At 38.2% G+C, this 21,858-nt stretch overlaps 1 protein-coding gene across 1 annotated transcript; it reads right to left on the reverse strand.

The window, feature by feature from the left end:
* Positions 1-2,845: 2,845 nt before the first annotated feature.
* On the reverse strand, positions 2,846-19,797 carry SLC25A16 (solute carrier family 25 member 16). The gene is made up of 9 exons (XM_074154844.1): positions 19,583-19,797; positions 18,850-18,942; positions 16,510-16,643; positions 14,770-14,833; positions 8,766-8,887; positions 8,162-8,228; positions 7,213-7,375; positions 6,228-6,296; positions 2,846-4,443 (listed from the first exon to the last, which is right to left on the reverse strand). The coding sequence occupies exons 1-9, from the start codon at positions 19,674-19,676 to the stop codon at positions 4,287-4,289; spliced, it is 963 nt and encodes a 320-aa protein (XP_074010945.1). The 5' UTR covers positions 19,677-19,797; the 3' UTR covers positions 2,846-4,286.
* Between the last annotated feature and the right edge of the window lie 2,061 nt (positions 19,798-21,858).

Here is a 21,858-nt window from a genome sequence, read left to right on the forward strand (position 1 = left end):
AACAGTTAATATGCTGTATATGCCCTCATTTTTTGAGACCACAGATTTAATCAAGGAAATCTATGAGGGGAACCTACAGCTGTGTCTCCCTCTACTGACTCAGTAATATATATGTGCCTGCTGCCACTCCAGGTGGCAAGTTTATTTCTAAAGCTAAATCTGAAATTAAATCTATACTGCATCAGATCTAGCAAGTGGGCAGCCGTGCATGAGCTGGTTCAGTAAGGTGACGCCAATAAAATCCATTCGTTTCTTTTGGTGGGTTAACCTTTCATCAGATCAGTGAAAGCAGCATGGTTTCTAGTCCCATCTACCCTGGATGAGGCAAAATGTCAAACAGCAGGAGAGTGAGAGTAAAGGAAACCTAACTTAGACCAGCCTGAAGCATCCTGGGATCCACTCAGAGGATGCTCGGGGAGCAATCTGTCACTCGCATCACTGCAGCAGAGATCTCAGAGCTGAACAGACTCACTTGCACTAATTGCACAGAAAAAAAAAATACAGTTAATGATCAAACACAGAGATCTTTTCTTTTATACCTGTTTGAATTGAATAGATATAGTTGGTTTGAGTTGCAAACATAAAAGATGACTTATTACAAGTGCCTTGCATGCTCCTTTTTCAGGGAAGGAGGGGAGGAATTTGAAGAGTGCCAACAGAATTTGTCAAGTATTAATAGAATTTGTCCACCTTGAGTTCATTTAAATGAGCAACAAAAAAAAAAAACCACCTGGAAAATATAGTAAGGAAGTGATGGTGCCTCTGTACTGGGCACTGGTGAGGCCTCACCTCGAGGGCTGTGTTCAGTTCTGGGCCCCTCACCCCAGGAAGGACATTGAGCTGCTGGAGCGTGTCCAGAGGAGAGCCACCAAGCTGGTGAGGGGTCTGGAGAACAAGTCATACGAGGAGAGGCTGAGGGAACTGGGCATGTTTAGTTTGGAGAAGAGGAGGCTGAGGGGGGAACCTCATGGCCCTCAACAACTCCCTGAAAGGAGGGTGTAGAGAGGAGGGTGTTGGCCTCTTCTCCTAAGGGAATAATGACAGGACCAGAGGAAATGGTCTGAAGTTGGGGCAGGGGAGGTTTAGGTTAGATATTAGGAAGAATGACTTTACTGAGAGGGTGGTCAGGCACTGGAACAGCCTGCCCAGGGAGGTGGTGGAGTCGCCATCCCTGGAGGTATTTAAGAAACGTGTAGACATGGCACTTCAGGGCATGCTCTAGTGCCTGAGATTGTTGGGTTGTGTCTGTTTGGGGGGGGGGGGGGGTGGTGTGGGGTGGTTTTGGTTTTTTTTTGTGGTTGGACTCGATCTCAAAGGTCCCTTCCAATCATGAAGATTCTGTGATTCTATAATGAAATAAATACAGAGACATTGGAACTAATCAGTGTAATCAGTAAATGCCTTAGTTACAGCAGGCAAAATTTTAGTTTTGAGACTGTAGAGATGAAGTATGCAGTTTATTTTAAACACACCATGTCTAATCACTGGAAACAAACCCCGAGACTGAGATTTTCAAGACGCATCACAGAATCAGTAAGTCTGTATGAGACTGTCTCACCTGAAGGAGTCCTAAAATGGGGAGGCTTTCTTTTCTACTTTTATGTCAAAGAGTATTGGAAATAAGTGGGTTTAATGCAGTTTAAAAATATTATCCAAGGCTACATAACCATCACAAAACTGATTTCTTCACCAGATAGAACAATTAGTTATGAGATTATGATGCTATGAATTTTTAGGAAATAAAGACAAAAACAGGTATTTGTGCCCCTTCCACTTGCTGAAAAAATAAACAGAAAAAAATAATTAGAAGGTATGTGATTAAGGCATAGAAATGAACTTGGTTGGAGCCTAATCTTGTACTTTTTACAGGCTAAAATTAGATGTTGCTTGCTCAATATACTGAAAATACTGAAGAGACAGACAAGAAAACACAAGGGGATAAATCCCTCAGTAGCTCAAAATGAAAATAAACACAGTTTTCATAGAGGTGTCACTGGAGAAAGAAAGGATTTAGAATTAAATCCTATGTTTCCATTGTGGTAGTCAGATATTCCAAATAAATTCCGTGTTCCAACTGAGTAAGAAACACCTGAATAAGCTTTCCAGAAAGAGTTAGAAATAGGTACTAAAAAAAATTAGAAACTCCAGTCTCCTCCCATCTAGGCCCTGGACAAAAGTATTTTTCTTTCACAGACCTTGCTCAAAAGTATTAAAATACTTCCAAATCTAAAATCATTTATACACCTTTAAATTTTATTTTGTAAATCTTATCCTGAAAATACAGCACAGTTTCATCCAGCAGGTCTATTTTTCACATTCAACATCCTACTCAATTATTTAGGGGACACTTTTTACTGCTCTTTTCCTCTCCAGAGTGAATATGCTGGATTCTGCTTTATTCTGCATAAGAACTGCTTAACTTTTCATGATGCAGCTCAAACCCTATTTGAGTTCCTCAAATGTATCATTTTTAGTAAAATAAAGATATAAAACTCTAAATTTAAACATCTTTACCAGTATTAACATGGCAAAGAACTGGCACCCAAGAAGATGCTTTTTTTGCTCACACAGTAAAACAATACAGGAAAGAAAAATGGCACATTTCTTTCTTTTTTGATATAGTGGATTTAGCTCTATTGCAAGGACTTTAAAAGATAACAATTTGCTGTGATATTGGTTAGTTTTCCTTTAAGTGAAACTAAAGATCAGATGAAAAGCCTTTTTTGTTGTCCCTTAATTAAGAATGACAATGTTATGCAGATTTACCCACATGGGAAACATACAGATGATTCCGGAAACATACATTCTTTCTGGCTGCAACACATACAAATCACACAAAGACATTACTTCAAAATTTTTAATAAAATAAATTCAGATACATCTCATTCTCTGTCCATAGCTACACTGTTCAATATCAAAGAAATGCATACTTTTAAGAAACTGGGGGGGGGGGGGGGAAAATCGAGCCACAAAAGTTGGTATTAAATATATAACTCAAAATCCGGCTTGTAAAATCTGTCAAAATTAAGCAAATCGATCTTACCATCCACCACTTCACATAACCATTTCCAATTCTTAAAAGACACTGCTAAAATATTTACAATAAATAAATAACTTACATCACTTAAAGTAAATGCTTTACAGTTTCCTGAATCAAGTGAGTAAAATCAAGAGTACCAATGCAAATCATGTATAAACAAGTCTGGAAAATAATTCCCTCTAACAAAAGGAATTGTAGGAGGAAAACATGTCATAGTCTATTGCATACCATACTTTAGAAACAGTACATATACACATCTACAGACTCCAATACAGTTCTTCATTTTCTTTTCCTGCGCAAGAGGCTCAATATGGTCCATATGCTTAAATAAGTAAACGCAGCAGCATGCAGTCTTGTTTGTCACCATATTTTAAGGTAGGGACAAACCTGTTTACATGAGCTAGTTCTGGAAAGTACATAAAATACCTGGCCTTCAATAAAGCGAATCGAGAACATTTAGCTCCACAGAAAAGGTACAGAAATACCATGTAAGATTAGGCCTATGCTAACTGCCTTAAGATCCTCTCTAGCCGCTTGTCACTGTAAAAGTTCCCCCTGGTTTTATTTGTGTACATACAGCATTTTTTTTTAATGTAGAACATATACCAAGAAACTGGTTTCCAAATTACGATTTTTCTAATAATGTTGAATACATTTTGTCATTATTTATTGAAATGCTTGAAGAGACTTTCATATGTCTGCATCTGAAAACATATGCATCGCCCTTGCATACAGAAAACTTGTACAAAAAAAGAATGAAAAGATGCTTAAGCTGTGGTCTGCCGAGTTTAGCTTCTACAGAGCTGGCAAGTATGAAAATCATTGCATTTTGTTCAAATCACTTTATTCAATTTAATTTTTAAATAAGAACAGAGGTCTAACTACTAGCTTAAAAAGCAATATAATCATGTGTGTAACTCCTGGAATGATGATAAAGCTAAATAACTAACAGCTTGAAACCCGTGTAAAATGTGGGTGTAATTTTAAAACTGTGTAGTTCTTAACATTGATCTAATGAAGCCTAGGAGATCAAGTCCAAATAAAAATGTTTATAGCTAACTAATGTTTATTTTGATCTGTCTCCTGGTTTGACTCCAGGAAATAAACCACATTTTGGCACATACAAATGTCAGACAACAGCAGTTCCACAGTAACAGATAGCTTTTTTAAACTTCAAGTAATTTACTCACCAATGTAATTTGAGGACTGATAGTGTAGTTTTACAGGAAAGTCTTTAAAACAAAAATTAATTGAGGTGCAAGAACTGTTTCATAAGTTCGTATGTGGTAAAAGCCACAGCCTGGGAAGGAATACAACGAATATAATTTAGAGATAAACCACGGTATAGTCCTCTTCGTATTCCATGTTGTTGATACACGTATTTCAGTGTCTGCACCATTGTACTGGAAAAATAAGAGCTTAAATCATTATTCAGTACACGTATTCAATAGTCAACAATCACTTTCTTTAAGATACAAGACACTTGTTTTACTTAGTTCTTAAAGACATCTATGGAGAAAAACCCCTGGGACTCCAAATAGCAAAGCATTACAGTCTTTTGAAGACCCAGAAGACAGTCTGAGCTTCTGCAAGAAATTTGGGCACAAGGGCTGGGAACTAGAAAGAAGACAGTGCAATCCCGTCTAAAGAAGTTTCAGTCTAAAAGACCCATTAAGCCATTTTACACCGTAATGGCTATCCATGTTCTGTTGTCCATCTGGCAGGAAGGAGTTGAGAAGCATCATTTACTCTTACAAATGTAGTACAGAGCAACAGAAGCATAATTTGCCCAATGGAGCACACACTTGTTGCACTAAAGACCAGTATTTAGGCTTGTGTCCCATTCTCTCTTTGAGCACTTGATCATACTACCCGTCCTTCTAAAGCTCTGCATATATAATTTATGTTTAGCTCTTTGTTCTTTATCTTGCATATGTGTAGCTTGCTCCACCATGACAAAGCTAATATTTTCTCTCAAAAGAGAAATACTAGAATTTGTTAAGTATATAATATTTGACCTTATTAAAAGCAGAATTTGAAGTGTATATGCAAGGAGAATGATTTTTCTCATATTCTTGTATTGAAAATGAGCAAATGGAGGTTGAATGCGAAGCAGTGTAAAAATCTGTAAGGTGCTCAGTATTTCCAAGCAATTAAAGACATTGAGAACATCTTCCATATGCCTCAAAGCTTCAAGATTTCCTATTTATTTTATCCTCTCATCCTCTGAAGACAAATATGTCTACTGTCCTTTAAGGCACAGCTCTCTCCAAACACCGTCACAACAATATTGTTAAATTGGGAAGCCTACTGTCTGTAACAGTAGTTCTCAAAAACACAGGAAGTAAAACCCCTACAACAATTAACACATTTTTATTTTTAAAGTATCTGGAGCAGAAAATAGCCAAGCAAAAACAGCGTTAATGCTGCTAAGGGAAACAGTACAGCGACTTTCACAGCAGGCAACATCTAAGTTGTTTATGAAATGTCACAAAGACAGACTACTGTCAGTAAGATCCAGCTCGGCAAGGGAGGTTCACACTGAATCATTCTGGATTCAGACATAGACAGCTCCACAAGATTGAAAGTAACCAAGACAAATCTGTCCTAGAATTGTATTTGGTTGACGTAATTTGAAATTCAGGAAGTTTTTCAAGATGAGACCTGATTTAATACTCTGATTTTAAGGATATTCTACTGGACTGAAGCACATGACTGAAAAACCTGGAGGAACCCCAACTATGTGTGGGGTGTGGGACATTACTGTAAATGCAAGAAAAGTCAAATAAAATAGTATTATGCAAAATCATCTTATGGAACAGATTCTGCACCATTAAAAAACACTTTGAAACACTCGCTTTAATAGAAGCATGAAGTCTCTCAGGGATCTGGCTGATAATAAAGACGGACATCAGAAGTTGAGTTAAAATGAAAAAAAAAAAATGTTACTAATACAAACACAGTATTACTAACAGAAGTGCCATTGTGATTTCAGTTATTTTTTTAACCCCAGAGTGGTAATGGCAGCTTTTGTCTGTGTGGAAACTTACTCATTAAAAGAATGAAGAAATCAACAATATAGTAGTTTGTTTTTTGGTTTGTTTTTAAACTGTAGAACTAAGAATTTAACTTTGCTCAGACATCTAAGAATTGATTCGGTTACTGTAGATAAAAAGAAAATACTTACAGGCACTTTTCAGAATCTGGGAGAACCGCTCCTAACTGCATTCGCCTACGAGTTACATCAAGGGGATATCTACAGAGGAGATATTTGAACAGCAGTTCAACCAGATGCGTGATGACTATATGAAATTGTTTAAAAAAAAAGAATACAAAGAAGTCCACGTGCAACCTCCAAGCTCCCTTTTCAGTGAGTCAGGAATCCGGCTCAGATTCTCAACACAGCTGAAAGTTCTCCAAAAAGGGAGACCTCCCCTACACAACCAAAACCAGCAAATCAGATCTCTTAATATATTCCATTTGGCACGAGTAAGGAAGACACATGAAGATCAGGTGAGAGCATATAACAGTCTGTAAAACGCTGGAGGGAGAAGACACCTGAATCAAAAATAAAATTAACAGTTTAAGGATTAATAGAAAATGACATTCGTAATGCAGTGATTTAGTGAAAAATTCATGCCATATAAGTCCAATAAATAATTTATTTTATGGACAAAATAAAATATGACAAGGACAGCATGAGAATGAAGAAAGCAGGCAAAGTAATAAAAAAAATGAATGCCAGATACAATATCTAGGACTTCAGGTTTGGGGGCTTTTGAGGTTTTTGTTGTTGGGTTGTTTTTTTTAACTTTAATGGCTTCACAGGTTACATTTGAAAATAAATCAGAATAATAAAATTCTGCAAATTATGTTCACGGTCAAAATTTCATAGCTTACCAAACAAGATTCCAACTGAGTATAGGAGATTTGTCTGAATTTGTTTAATTGACTCAATGCATATATCTTTAAAGACTCTGAAGATTAAGTGGATATTTAGTAAACAAAACAATAGGAAATAACTGAATTCCAGTGTCTGATTAACCTGATTTAAAAAGCTTACTAATAACTAGGCTTACATAAAATCATATGCTCAGCTAAAAGTTTCTTTAGAGTGAAGAGCTATATAGAAAGAAAAAAAAAAAAAAAAAGGAAACAATACCCAAACTTACGATATCGTCTGAGCTATTGCTCCAGCTATGCCACCACACAGCAGATTTACATGTGTTTTCAAAACTAAGACATCGGGATTATCTAATGAAGGCCGTCCAAGCAAGTTAGGTGCTTGAGCAAGTCCAATGCTCTTTAAGGTACCAAAGGTAAAAAATGAAAAACCTAAAAGGAAATTTAATTTTTATGCACTTTCATACAAAAAACCAAACTATTTGTCGATGCATCATCATCATAAACAAAAAGCTGCAATTACAGAATGAAAATATTTTCCAATTCTCTGAGAAGTTTTTTTTTAAGAAGAAAGAAACAGACAATATTTTGAACTTCTACAGTAACTTCTGTCCAAATAAATTCATATTTATAATTAACATTAAAAGAATGCTTTAAATAAGCTAGACTGTGTGTTTTAAATTACTGGATTGCTGTTAAGAGTAACTCCTAAGGTCTTTTTAACTGAAGGCTGCCTCTCATCTAGTACATACCAGTGTAGTTAGCTGGGGCAGTTCTGACCTTCCTCCATCCCACGTCACCCACTGCTTTAGCTTGTGTAAGTATTTACATTAAAGTCACCAGGAGATGGAGCCAATGCAGAGGCTCTAAGTCTCCATCTACAGAGCGCTCTGCTCTCACGGATCTACCAGTTTGAGAGAAATATCCTATATGCTTTCTTGTGGGAAAACTGGGAAGCAGAAGAGATTTTACCTCTCTCCCCCTCAAGTCCAAGTTTCAGAAAAGCTAGACTTTGCATATTGAAGATGCTTTAACACATGTTGATAAAGTCTAGATTAAGACTGAAGAGCTGCAAATGCTTCTACTGTCTCTCTATTCACTTAAAGACAGACTCCTTGATTTTAACAGAAGCTAATTAATTAGGTGTGCAAATATATTATGTAAATTTAGCAACACACATAATTGCTGACAGACTGCCACGTTCTGTTTGTAACTTACCCGCGTATGGTGCCATTCCTACAACAGTTGGCATCAGCCCTCTGTAGAACCCACTAAAACCACCTTCCTTCAAAGGAAAAATAAAAGTACATTTGTGGCAAGAAATACAACGAATGTCTTCACAAGTTATACGACTGTTTATACAGGTTCACAGGACAGCAATCTGACTAGCATCATCTAGCACCAAGGAGCTAATGTCAAGTTCCATTTCTTGTGCCTGAAGAATTGAGAAGACAACTGCCTGGCTCCAGAGGAGACAGAGGAGTGAAAATGAAGGAGAAAAATCTACATCCAACATCATACTAGGAGACATTTCTGCATTATACATATCCCTCCTCCCCAAATTTTTTTGTATCATTACTACTTGTTCTTGAAAAGCAACTTCTCTCTGCTGTTTTGGACCTCCCACTTACATGAGCCTTAGCTACATCTTAGCAGCCTAAATAGAAGGAAGCATCCAGATCATTTTATACACTAAAAAATTCAATGTGCACGCAATGAAGTCATGCTATTTTCCACCAAGCCACTATTTTCAATGCAGTGCAACATTCTTTAAAGAGCTTATTTTGCTTTGACAGGACTGAAGATTAAAAGAAAAAAATACCTTTGTGTAAATCATCTTGAATGCATGGATAATTCCCATGTACTTGTGTTCCCCTTTTACTTGGAACGCCAGACGAACTCTAACCATATCAAGAGGGTAAGTACAAATCACTGCTGTAATACCTTTATTAAAAACAAAAACAAAACAAGCAAACAAAACTCACCTACACCTTATCTGATTCTAGGATTATCTTGAAAATTAGAATTTCCTTTTGTGGCAGGGAATATAATAGCATATACAAAATATTTTCTTAAAGAAACACTTAAAGTCACTTATAATCAGCAAACAGGAACACTAACTTCAGCAGCACGTGAAGGATTTAGGTTTATACTTGGTGTTCACTGAAGCTGCACACCTAGGCCTTGATTTCCAAAGATTTATGGGCCTAACCGTTTTCGCATGAACAATCTTATTTAAGTCAATGGCTCGTAAGCATCAGGCTAGTCAAGTGCATCAGCTTTACTGGATTGCAACCATGAAACTTAATCCTACCACATCTTAAAAATAAAATAAAAATAAAAATCAAGCTACCAAATTTACATGTTTCATTTCAAAAAGATTGTGTCAGAATATGATGTGATTACTGGATATAGATATGTATATCTATCTACTGCATCTTAAAATACTAAACATATTCTAATGACATTTAAAATAAAACCAGGATTGTACTGATGAAGAGTACTTAACTGCGTTGCATTACTGTATTTTAATATTCATGTTACACCAGCACTTAAAACTCTGACAAAAAAAAAAAAAAAAAAAAAAAATCTATTTCTAGACTTAAGATGCCAAAAAAAAAAAAAGAAATTAAATCTTAGGATTCATCCAGTTATGAACTGCTTCAAAACTGATTGCACACTGATCAACAATTTTGGAAACAGAACTCCAGTACAGAGAACAACCCCTCTAACATTTACCTTAATAACAAATTCTTTCCTAACGCTAGTTTTTGAGGTAAATCACTCAATTGCTGACATATGATTTGGAGGGAATAGTTAAAACTGTTTATTAAAACCAGGTCATTTTCTGGTGGTATACCACTGTCAATGAAAAACAAAAAACCCAACAAAACCACAACAAAACCAAAACACTGGGAGAAGGAAAAAAGAAAGCAAAAAGCTTCATGATCGATATTGTTTTCTAGCACCTGCTCTAATTTAGCTAAACACCGCCCTCAAAAATTGGTCCCACAGAAGATAAGCATGCTTTTTATGCCAGCAGGAAATTGCCACTTCCTCTTAAGTTTTAATAGTCTCTTAATGATATCTCTTTTTGTAGGTGTATCATTTCCCCTCTTTTCCACAAGGTCAAAAGAAAACCACAAGAGGGAGGGAAAAAGAAAAAAAACAAAAACAACAGCAGCAAACAAACCAACCACAAAACCCAAACACAAGACAACTCCAGCAAAGAAACTCTTCATAACCTTTTTTGTCTGGTGAGAACAAAAAAGCAACTTTAGTAAGCTGAAGGATCTGACAGAAGATACCAGGATTAGATGGGGAGGAGAAAAAAAAAAAAAAAAAAAAAAACCACCGTAAGTGAGCTATCCAAAAAGCTGACACTGGTCCAACTGAGAGTAAAGGAGTAAAGCTTGTGGCCTTCTAGACTATTCTACAAGTAATTTATTTTAGAAGACAAAAACATCTCTTTCAGAGATTTTGGACAAATCCTCTGAATAAAAAGCAGAACATCTGCAGTTGATTTCTGATGCTGTCTTCTCACCCATAGGGTTCAAAAGCTGGAAGCTGCAAAACACCAAAGCAACTTTAGGACTGTTTCCCCTGACCTACATCATTAAATGCTGCTTTTTCCCAATGGATTGCCTAAGATGTCCAGAAATATTGTAAAATAGGTGAATTCAAGCAGTTAAAAAAAAAATAGAAAAGGGGGAAAAAAGCTTTTACGGAGCTTAAGAGTTCACAGGAAAGTCATCCTACTTCAGAAAACAGACAACTTTATCCCCCATCTCTCTCCAATCATCCACTGATGCGTATCCAGGAATATTCTCTGAACAAACACTAGCAAACAGACCAATCAAGAGTTTGGTAAATGCAGTAATTAGTGAACACAATCCAAAAATAGTGTAATTGAAAAAAAAAAAATCAGATTAAAAGAAAACATATGCAGTACGAATTTAAATAAAATCTTTTCTTTTTTTGTTACTCTTTCTTAAAATCCTTGAGCCATGAATTCTGAAAAAAAAAAACAAACAACAGGGATTTCTAAGATCAGCCACAAAGTATGCTTTCATCAAGCAACTGGGAGAAGCATGTTACTGCTTACTGTTCATATAAGCAAAATGTACATACAAGGGATCAAGATTTCCTTTGGGGCTCCGGAGAGACACTACCCTGTCTAGGAGGAATGGCGGCCAGCTTTGGGACACAAAGTCGTTTTGGTGAAGCCTGCAAAATTACTAATCTCATCTCTACTCCCTAAATATTACGAGTTATCAGCAGTCAGACCACCGCATCTTAAGGCTGATTCCCCGTCTTGAGGAAGCAAAGTCTATCCCAAATAATGAAAGTTGAGACAAAAATATCTCCCGTGGTTGTTTAACAGGACAGAATTGGGAGTATCTCAACAGTTAAGAGACAGATACTGCAGTTCGCAGTGTCTCATCTGAAATGACCGTAATAGGGCAATGGAGCTCCTCCCTCCTTTAAGGAACCACTTCAGAACCTGCAGACTTTTTTCATTGCAAATGCTGACTCAGAAGCCAAGGAAGTCAGGGAAAATCCATATTGTCCTCAAGCACCTTTGACCACTCTTGGGGACAAGATACTGGGTTACACAGACCTTTACTGAGACTTAGCATCAATGAAGCACAACAGTTATTAGACTGTCCTTGATTTGCTTCCCCGGCTTTGGGAGTTAACAATGAGATTAGCTGTATAGGGATTTATCTCTATCTCACATTTTCCCTACTATTCCTCCATTCTTGGTAATTTCCTTTCTTTGAAAATAAAAAAAAACCCCACATTTGGAGCAAGAAGAAAAAGCAAGTGAAACACAATTACAAAGATCAGGTACTGCAAACATATCTGATACGAAAGCTTTTATGATTTCTGTATCATTCTCTTTGTACTTTATCAATAACTATGTAGATGAACTTAAGTACTACCAGGTGATTCAGAGTTACACAGTTCAAAAAGTGATAAGCACATGTTACTGCCTTGAACTGCAGAAGATATGCTCCTTAACTAGCACAAAGATTAATTTATCAAGGAGGCATATTCTGAACAAAACAAAGCTTCAGGAACCATACATACAGAGAAATAGCTGATGACAAAAGATATTTACCAGGTTAAAGAACTGCCTAATTTACAAATCCTAACATTTCTAGACCTACAATATATAGTTTCTTTCTGAATTACACCTGAAGAAGTAACAGCAGAGTCTTTTAAAATGTTGACTCAAATAGGAAACTGTTAATTACATACTATTTAAAATTGAGACAGTCGGTATCCTCCTGCAGAGTATCCTCACTAGCATACAAAAACATGCTTTCTGCATTAGTTTAATGGAACTTGAGTTTATTGTAGATAACATTTAGTCTTTTTTGGCTTTTTTTATTTCTAAGTTAATCAAGTGCAGGGGTGGAAATAGACATTTCTGTGGTTTAATTCAGATTTTTTAATTAGAAAACTAAAACCAAATTATATTTGCAAAATCATCCTGTGATACAGGTGCTATTTGGTCATTTTGTTTCCTAAACCCCACTAACCTCTATGATTTCTCCATCTTCTCCCCAGCTCTGTCTTTCCCTAAAAGAAGTTATACACCATTTATCTGTTAATGAGGTGTCACAGCTGAAATTTGAATCACACAAGACTCAGGAAATTCAGAGTTAAAGTTTCCACAGTAACTTTAACTTGGCCTCCTTAAATATATGCATTACAATAGGTTTTTCTTTTCTCTCACTCTACTACCCCCATCCTCATCGCCTTGTTTTTCCCTGTGGATATGCTTTTGATCCTGTTTATCAGTTACAGAAGATACTCAAATGTTTCCCACCGCTTTGAAGCCGATTCAGGTTTGCTGACTGCTAGTAGTGCTGGAAACACTGACATAGCAAGATTTAAGTATCAGTAGCCTACGCAGAACTGAAAGCAGACAGCTGTGTGGCTAGATGGCGTAGAGGGGACAAAAAGGAAAGGGAAACAAGGGGTACCCATTTTCAACTGCATAATATTGGGTTCCAGGAAACTGAAGACCCCTCTCCACCAACATTGGGGTGCATGCAGCACACTGTCTCCTTTAGGCATTTAAAGTTGGAAAAAACAAAATAATATCCCTTATTACAGCCAGCAAGAAACAGAGGCACAAGAGTTAAAGCAAGAAATATTACCAATTTCTTTTAAAAATATTTTCTTATTTTGTTTGCAAATCTAGAGAACTTCTGTTTCAGATTTCAAAGTCTATGCTCTTCTTAATGCCTCCTTGCTCCCCTGTATCTTCTTAGCATACTCAATATAAACCCTCCCTTCTTATTTATCTAATGAATATCCCAAAAAGCAGTTAATGCCACCTAGTAAACAAAGAGTAAGACATTCACTTGTGATACTATTACTATACCCGACTGCTATATTCATTTTACTGCATCAGCTACCTCATCTACTCAGTTTTGGGGTTCTCAATACCAAACTACTGAGTATATGGTACTTAAGTGCACCACACAAAGCATTTCTTTTGACCATGGTTTCCAGATGGTACTGTATATTAATTTTATTTCTGTTATTCTAACCACACAAAACAGATTTAACTAGTAAGGTGCTTAAAACGATGCCAGATGCTATTAATTTATCTTCGCAAAGAATTCCAGCATGTCCAACACTGACAGAGTTAAGCTGATTATTCAATGTTATCACAGTGCTTCACAAGTCAGGTTCCAGGTCTCTGACAAGGCTCCTGAAAAAGCTAATAATAAGCTTTTGGAAAAAAAAAAAAAAAAATTTAAGCATTCTTTAGTACAGTTAGATGGGGGAAATAAATTTAAAAAGGGGGAAAAAAAAAAAATGTATGTATGTTTTACACTTCTTTCAGATAGAAAGCCAGCCAAGTTCTGGAACATATCTTGCCAGATGGGTTCTGATAGTTTTTAGGATCTTTGAATTGTTTCATCCAATTCTTTTTCCTTTTACTCTGATGGCATGCAAAGCTGAAATATTTTCATGAGGTCTTCCCAGTTTAACTAAAGGTAGTATTAACAAACTCCAGTATTTTTATTCCAAAATAAGCTAAATATTAATACTGATGTCACAACTATTTAAAGACTCTCACCAGACAGCATTAAGCCCGTTTTACAAAGTAAAAGCACATGAAGAACCACCTCGATTAAAAATCAGTCCCCTATAACTTACCTTTCCCTGTTTTTTCTTAGCTACTGTTGGCTGATTGACTAGCAAGAGGAAAACAGAAATGTATAATCGTACTATATACTGGCAGTTTACAGATGGGGTTTTCTACTGCTATTGCGCTAATTGGTAAGTGATTTTTTTGGTTAACGTTCACACATGCGCTAAAGAATATCCTGACAATCCTGCACTGGCTGTAGAAAGGTATAGACAGTTCTGGGAAATCCAAAGAATCCACACATTTAAGGAGCTGCATTGCTCTCTATTTCTATGGGCTTATATTCAAGCTAGTAGCAGTGGCAGACATTCTGATGAACCAGTTCTACTAAAACCTGCATCTTTATACTTCATCTTGATGACAATGGATTTTTCTTTTTTTTTTTTTAAGAGCTATAGTAATAAACACTACGAAAACTGTGCTTTACAACACAGCACAGAATTCAATGCTTGAACAAATACATTTTAAAGAATACTCTTAGACAAACAGTTTTCAATTAGGCAACTATTTGTTACATTAACCATTTACTAGTATTTTTGCTTAATAACAATTTGCACCAGTTTGACCCGAAAACCCACCAAATCATCCTTTAAACAAATATTAACTTTTCAGCAAAAGGGATCTCTGAAATCCAAGTACAAAACTATACCTGCCATGGATCCAGCCATTAATCGATGCACATGCCCAGAAATCCCAAGCTGCTTCTTTATTACCTACAAAATACAGGACATTTACAATAGTCATATACCAGAAAGAACAGGGCAGTACATCCCACAGTTTATTAGCACATTCATGCAAACTCTGTAGCTGTTTCCAAAAAGTTTACGACACTACAAATTCAAACCAGAGCACTTAATTGCTGTTAAAAGAATTTTCTGAGCATTACTGCTGTTACCTATTTCTTATTAAAATCATGGAAGTGCTAAAATTCTACTAACAAGGCAGAATGATTCATTGAAAGTATTTGTACTGTTTACTTCAGGAACTAGATTAATTGTTTATTTAGTTATCTTTAATGTGTGTCAAACAAGGCAAACTGAACACTATCCTTGTTGCATGACAGAGAGCAAAGGACATTGAGCAAAGTTGAAGAGTGACACATTTGATAAGAGTAAATTTTTCTTCCCTGCCCAGCACGTGAAATGTACTCCTATAAAGATATTTTTAAGAGTTTGTTTAACTGCATTTAAAAAAAAAATAAAAAAAGAAAAAAAAAAAAGGAGAAGAGAGAAACTGGACAAGCATTTGAAAGCAAGAACTTAAATTGCATTACGTCTGGAAGGAAGTTACAAATCAGTTTCCAGGCTTTTACAAAATAATTGAGACTATTTAAGCGGCAGTTTCTGCTATAAAGAAGATCACTTCATATCTTCCTTCTTTAAGAATTGAGGGTTTTTTTTTCCCCTTTATACATTTATAACATCTTGAATGTTTGTTGTCAATTACTAGATAAGAGAAACTGCTAAGATTCTAAATCGTTTCTTGAAATTGGCAGATTCCCAAATCATTTCCTTATAAAGTATGACATGCAGTCTTATGCAATGCAACATAAAGCAAGCACAGATCAACAGCATTTATGATTACACCACAAAAAAAGAACGTATGAAACTCATTACAGTTACTTCTTTGTATTAGCTTTCTGAAATTTGCTCTTTAGGGAGCAAATCACAATTTCAATTTCACTGTAAAGACCATGCAATTTACTTCACTGGGTACTAAATCTGACCTTTCAAACATGGAGTTCCTCATGGGTAACAGTAAAATAGTATTTTTCACCACATTTAAGCAATGTTTAAAAACACGTTCATGCTAACACCTGACCTCCAAAAGATGTTGCAGGTATTTGTTATGTATTATTACGAAAGAGTAAATGTGTGAGAGCAAAAAGGAATCCACAAATCCTGCGGGACCCTGAAATGAGCACTTTCTCTTCCAGGTCATTTTCATCTAGAACCTGACATAGTCATTTGTCAGGTCAAATATAACTGTCATATCCACACAGACTTTCAAGTTTAAGTTATTCCATCCATCAAGTACTAAGAATCCCAACACAATGTAATAAAGAAGTTCCATTTTACATTTTGTTCCTACACTATTCACCAAGGGCTATCTTATAGCAATACAAATAGCAGGAGACTTTAGATTACCTTTTTCTTTCACACACACACACAAAAAGTATTATTCTCAACAATGTAAAGGTACAAAAATAGTTTCACTGTTGCCCTGACATTTCGTATGGGTAGATTAGGATAAAATAAAGTAACCTTAGAAAAGACATGCAGCTAATTAATAAGACACTAAAGTTTCAGTGTTAGTTTCTATCACTTAAAAGAATCTGTATTCATCGTAGGCAGGAAAAAAAAAAAGAAAACAAAATAAATTCAACTACCTTTTTATATTGGTCAAATGCCATAAACTGAATTGCGCCATATGGAAAGATTCTAATCATCATTGCCCCGTTTCCTTTATACAGCCCAAGGTAACCTTCCTTTTTGGGGACAGCACACAATGTAGAAAAAACTCCTGCCAGCAATACAAAAGAGGTATTGAACAATTACACTGGAGGGGGGAGAGAAAAAAAAAAAAAAAAAATCAAGCAAAATATTACTGACAATAAGAAAGTACGCATAGAACTAACACCAGATCGTGTTGCTCATGTAACTATGGAAAGCAGAAAAACCACTTTCAATGCTCAAACATTACCAGAAGGTTTAAGGTTAAATTTTACCAGCTTTCTCACCTTCCAGACTGGGCAGACCTCTTTCTGAATTCATGCACTCAGGCCCCATGACTTGCCTGGACTGCAGGCAATCCTGTCCCAGGTGACACTGCCCACCCCCAGAGGCTAATACCAGCAAGAGAAGGAAGGAAAGTGGCTGACTTGCAATTCAGTCAATTCAAAATAAATAAATAAATACTTAAAAATCTAAAATCATGAGAAAACAATCTATTATTGTTACGTGCTAACTCACAGACTAAATGCCATTACTGAGGACATGAAGTAAACAAGTTTTATCATTACTTACAACTCAAACATCTCACACTTCCTGTCCCAGAGTTGTTGCAACAAGAAGCAATTCTACTCCCTTTTAATAGGTGGGAAATAATGCAAGATCACGCAAAGTTTGGGCAAAACCTACAGTTTTATTATAAACATATTATTAGTTACGTGCAATTGCTATCAAATTGACTTTTTCTTTTTAAAAGGAATAAACTGTAACAGTTATACAGTTTTCATTCACATGCAACAACTTAATATAAAAGCTGAACATGAAAAAGGTTTACACATATTACTTTCAGGCAGAAAAAAAAAAGAGTAGTTGACAAACTTTTGATTGAAGCTTAAATGAAATAAGTATTAATTAGTTTCTGGGGTTCTAAGAATATGATACTAAATCTATTTTTAAGCTGTCAAGCTTATTACATGCCTCTGAAAACACTCATGCCATGATCAGAATTTCTCTCTACCCTGCAATGATGAGTTACAGTTCTGATTTCTTAAAACACATGCTCCGAGACCCATGTGGCACAAACTCCACCCAGCAAGGGCAGTAAAAACATGTAGTGAGGGCTTTGATGAACTGATCCCTCTTGTCCTACATGTAACAAGGACACGCGTTCAAGTCAGACACATTTCAAATAATCAGCACCATATCTAACACCCTAAATAGGGGAGAATGTAAGATTTTACTTGCCAATTATGTCACAGTACAAAGCAATCAGAAAATAAGGATTTAAAATATCGGTCAAACCAATTATTTCAGCCTTTGATTCTTAGGCTGCACATTTGAGTGCAGACGTATGTGACTGTTACCAAAACGCCACATTATTTGCGTTTCCCTTTTTGGCACGGCAAATTGAATATACATCCATTGAATTTTGTTTCAAGCTTTATTTTCCCAGCCTTTAAAGAAAAAACTATCTTAGGCTAGCTAAAAAACCCAAAGTTTCATTACACGTAAAATTAACCAAGTCAAAATTACGTTTTTTTTCTTAACAACTGTGACACGCTTGGATTTCGGAACCTAAGTTATGACATAGGTCAAGAGCACGTGAGACGAAATAGCTCAGATACTATGCACAAGAGGGCAGTGTTACGGCCCCACGGAGAAGGGTTGTGAACAGGCTGACAACCCAGAGTTTATTCTCTCCCCGTGATGCAACACAGTCGCCCAACACCCATCACCTGCGCCTTACGCCAAGCACAAACCCACTTCCATCTCCAACTCCTACCAGCCACGCTGCTGTCTGCCAGCACAAGCCGGGGATTCGGCGGTCAATCCCGTGGAATCGCCAGCCCCCGTGAGGGCTACCAAGCTCTGAAAAGGCACCCGTTCCCACAGCCCCAGGGAGCTGGCGACGGCTGGCGCAGACCGCAGCGCTTGTTGCCAGACGTGACGGCTCTTACGTGAGCCATCCCAGCTTTGAACCCACGATTACCAATCTCCTGCTGGCTTCGGGAAGGGGAAGATCAAGCCCAGCTCCTACGTGCCGGACTGAGGATTATTCCGACGCCTCAATCTCTCGCACATCACCCAACACCCCAACTTGCGGGCACAGGGCTTTATTTTCCTCTTTAAAACACTTAACAATAACACTGCACAGAGACCGGCCAGCCTCCTGATTAGCGCCTTCTCCTATCAGCCACACGGCTGAATAAATCAACATGCCCAAACCACACACGTTACACTTAAAACCCCCAAAATTCGACGCGCAGCAGCCATCTTACCGAGATGTTTGTAATGGTGGTTGTGAGCCTGCAGCAAGATCTTCACTCGATCCAGTGGTGCAGTAGTTGTTTTGGCACAACATCCTGCAACACCTTTCCAAGAGGGGAAGGAAAAAAGAGAAGTGACGGGATACAAAAGTTCTTCGTGGAGAAACAAGGGATTTTTCTCATGGATTTTTAAATGGAACAGGGGAAGAGGAACTGGAAAAAGCCCCGATGACAGTATGTTACAAAACTCTTTAGAGCCTTATGAAAGGTATAAGCTACTTTTCCCCATGACAGAAGCCTTGAAGCCTCCGGAGGAAGTTTATCTCGGGAGTTTTCCCCCCCGGCTCCCTCTTTCCCGCCGAGCACTTCACTCCAGATCCAGCTGCAAACCAACCAACCCCCCGCCTGCCGCCGGGCCAACCAGACCGCTGGGACGACGCCCCAGGGGGAGAATAAATCGGGATTATTTTTTTTTATCTCTCTAAAAGGTTATGACCGGGGGGTTGTCTATGCCTCCTCCCCCTCCCCCTTCCATAATCTCCGCCACAGCTCGGGCAGGGGCGCTGAGAAGGCTCAACCGCCGTGCGAGTCACCGGCAACGGCACGTCGGGGCGGGGGAAAAGGAAAAGAAAGCCCAACCACGACACGGTTCTGCCGAGGGTACCGACGCGGAAGGGATCTCCGCCTCCCCCCGGCAGAGCCCGGCCTCCCCGCCGCCGGGCAGGGGCCCGCCGGGGGCACCCACCTCCGGCGATGAAGGAGCGCAGCCAGTAGAAATCGCGGCGCGCAGACCCCGGGGGCAACGCGGTGCCGGGCCCCGCCGCCGCCGGGGAAGCCATGGGGCCGGGTCGGGCTGGGAGCGGGCGGCGGCTCCGGCTACCTCAGGCGGCGGCGGGGAGGAGCTCGGGGCGGCCCGCACCGATGCGAGCCACCGCCGGGGCCGGCGGGCCGCACCGCGGCGCCTGCCGATGGCGTCAGAGGCGGCGCGGCCCCGCCCCGCCCCTCCTCCCCAGGCCTACGGAGGCGGAGGGTCGCCACGGCGAGGCCCGAGGTGGCCAGGCAGGAGGGCAGGGCTCACCGCGCTCCCTGCGCCGCAGCCGGTCCCTCGGTTGGCGGGGTGTCGCCTGCTGCTTGAAAAAAAAAACGATCGTCCGTGCCCTTTTCCAAAATTTCCTTGGTTTTTTTTTTTAGAGCTGTAGGCGCACGCAGCCAAAACCTAAGTAGCTGTAATGAGGCTATACGGTAGCATACGTCGTTTTTCTTTTTAAGCATTTAAATAACCACACTTAAACTTCGTGCAAGACCATCAGTGTTTCTTTCGGCCACAATACTTCATAGGTAGCGAAAAATACTCAGTATTCGCATTCAAGTTTCAAGATGCATCAGAAAGGGAAGCGGATATTGGGGGGAAAAAAAAAAAAAAAGGTGTTTTTTAATCAGAAAGGTCAAACCCAGTATTATCCCTACAGCTGTACACCTTTTCTGCAATTATTTCAGGTTTTTTGCAATGTCTCTGTTGAATACAGTGTACAGGGCTTTCCAGGAGGCGTTTAGTTAAACTTTTATTCTCAGCTCTTGGGGAAAAAAAAAAAAAAAAAGACACTGCCTGGATGCTGGTGAATGGTGTAAGGAAGGCGAGCAGACATGACAACAGACACCAGTGAGAAAGTTAATGCTGTCAGCTTTTCTCTCACTTTTCCAACTTACTCATCTATTTCTCATACGCTTTTTGCACCCCATACGTCTTGACCCGAGTTTCAGTTATTTCATATACCAAAATCCCTTTTTTTTTTCCTAAAGTCAGCCTTTCAACACAAAGAAAACAGGCAAACAGATCTCAATGCTCACACGAGTAAAATGAACGCATTTCCAAACAACTTCGCTGGAACATTTTTTTTCTTCCTGCTTGTGTCAAACTGCCTTCAATAGAAATTACTCATTTTTTCCCTTAATAGGTTACATTCCTTAAAATTAAGTTCGCTTCAGCATTGGGAAAACTTTATTCTGCTCTGTTTGATCGTTATGTCATTTATATATTTAGGGAATGGCTGTTACAACACACATTTTTTTCCAACAATAAAAAAATACATAAGGAAACGTGGACAGATTTCTTACGGAAAATATGGAATACATCCTTTATAGCAGAAAACTCTAAAGCCTTTTTACATTTTTTTAATACACCTGGGAAATTCAGATTTTTTTGTTGAAGTCACTCTGATGTTTAATTCTCTAATGGAAAAGTGACTGTTCCGTGAGTTACTGAAGCAAGCCTTGCAGTCACTGTTGTGGTTTTGCCCAGCCAATTTTGTATTCTTTTGGGATTCTGCTCAGGAAAAGCCTCCCCACCACCACAGCAGTCATACTGCTTTAACAGCTCCAACTGTAGAAACTTAATTTATTTACTGATTTCACACAGAAAGTGTTGCAACTACGCTAACAACTGAAAGTCATCTAGTTTATAGAGTTTCACCAGAGACTGGAAAAATCAGATAACTGCATAAGTGGGCTGTTACTTCCTTTAGATACAGGCAAGAGATTTCAGGAAGGTACTTTGCCTGCCCTTGTAATTTAGGGAAATGTGCACCATGAGGGCATACTCTTTCGGACAGCAACATGAAACTTGCATTGCAAGTTAAACAGAACATCTCATAACTTTTTAACAAAAATACCTTAGTATTACTTGCTGATATAAAATGGTCTGAAGTTCTGTTTTCTTTAGTAGTTTTTGTAGTAGTTCAGTATTTATACCTTCTAATCTTAACATTCCCACTGCTGTTACTTCATCTTTTTACCTTGAAGTGTTTATGCCCTTTGCAGGATTTCTCTGGTGACCTCTCTCTTAGGACCCATTCTTCAAAGTCATCAGCATTTTTAATGTCACTCAGATTACACTCATGCCTGACACTGTGTCATTCTTCCCCTGGCAGACTGACAGTACAACAGGGGAAGGCATTAAAGACAAGACATTCAAGAGCAGAGCTGCTAACTTGAAGAAAAAAAATCAAGCAGGTAGGTAGTTTC

Source organism: Numenius arquata, chromosome 10 (genome assembly GCF_964106895.1).
Source record: "Numenius arquata chromosome 10, bNumArq3.hap1.1, whole genome shotgun sequence".
Taxonomy (NCBI): Eukaryota; Metazoa; Chordata; class Aves; order Charadriiformes; family Scolopacidae; genus Numenius; species Numenius arquata.

Bases quoted from the DNA above. Each gene is read 5' to 3' on its own strand.
- SLC25A16 (XM_074154844.1), bottom strand. From the start codon at position 19,676: ATGGCTTCCCCGGCGGCGGCGGGGCCCGGCACCGCGTTGCCCCCGGGG. The intron at 7,376-8,161 runs GTAAGTTACAAA...ATTTCCTTTTAG, and splicing joins AGGAATGGCACCATACGCGG to GTTTTTCATTTTTTACCTTT. The intron at 4,444-6,227 runs GTAAGTATTTTC...TTATTTTTCCAG, and splicing joins CCAGATTCTGAAAAGTGCCT to TACAATGGTGCAGACACTGA.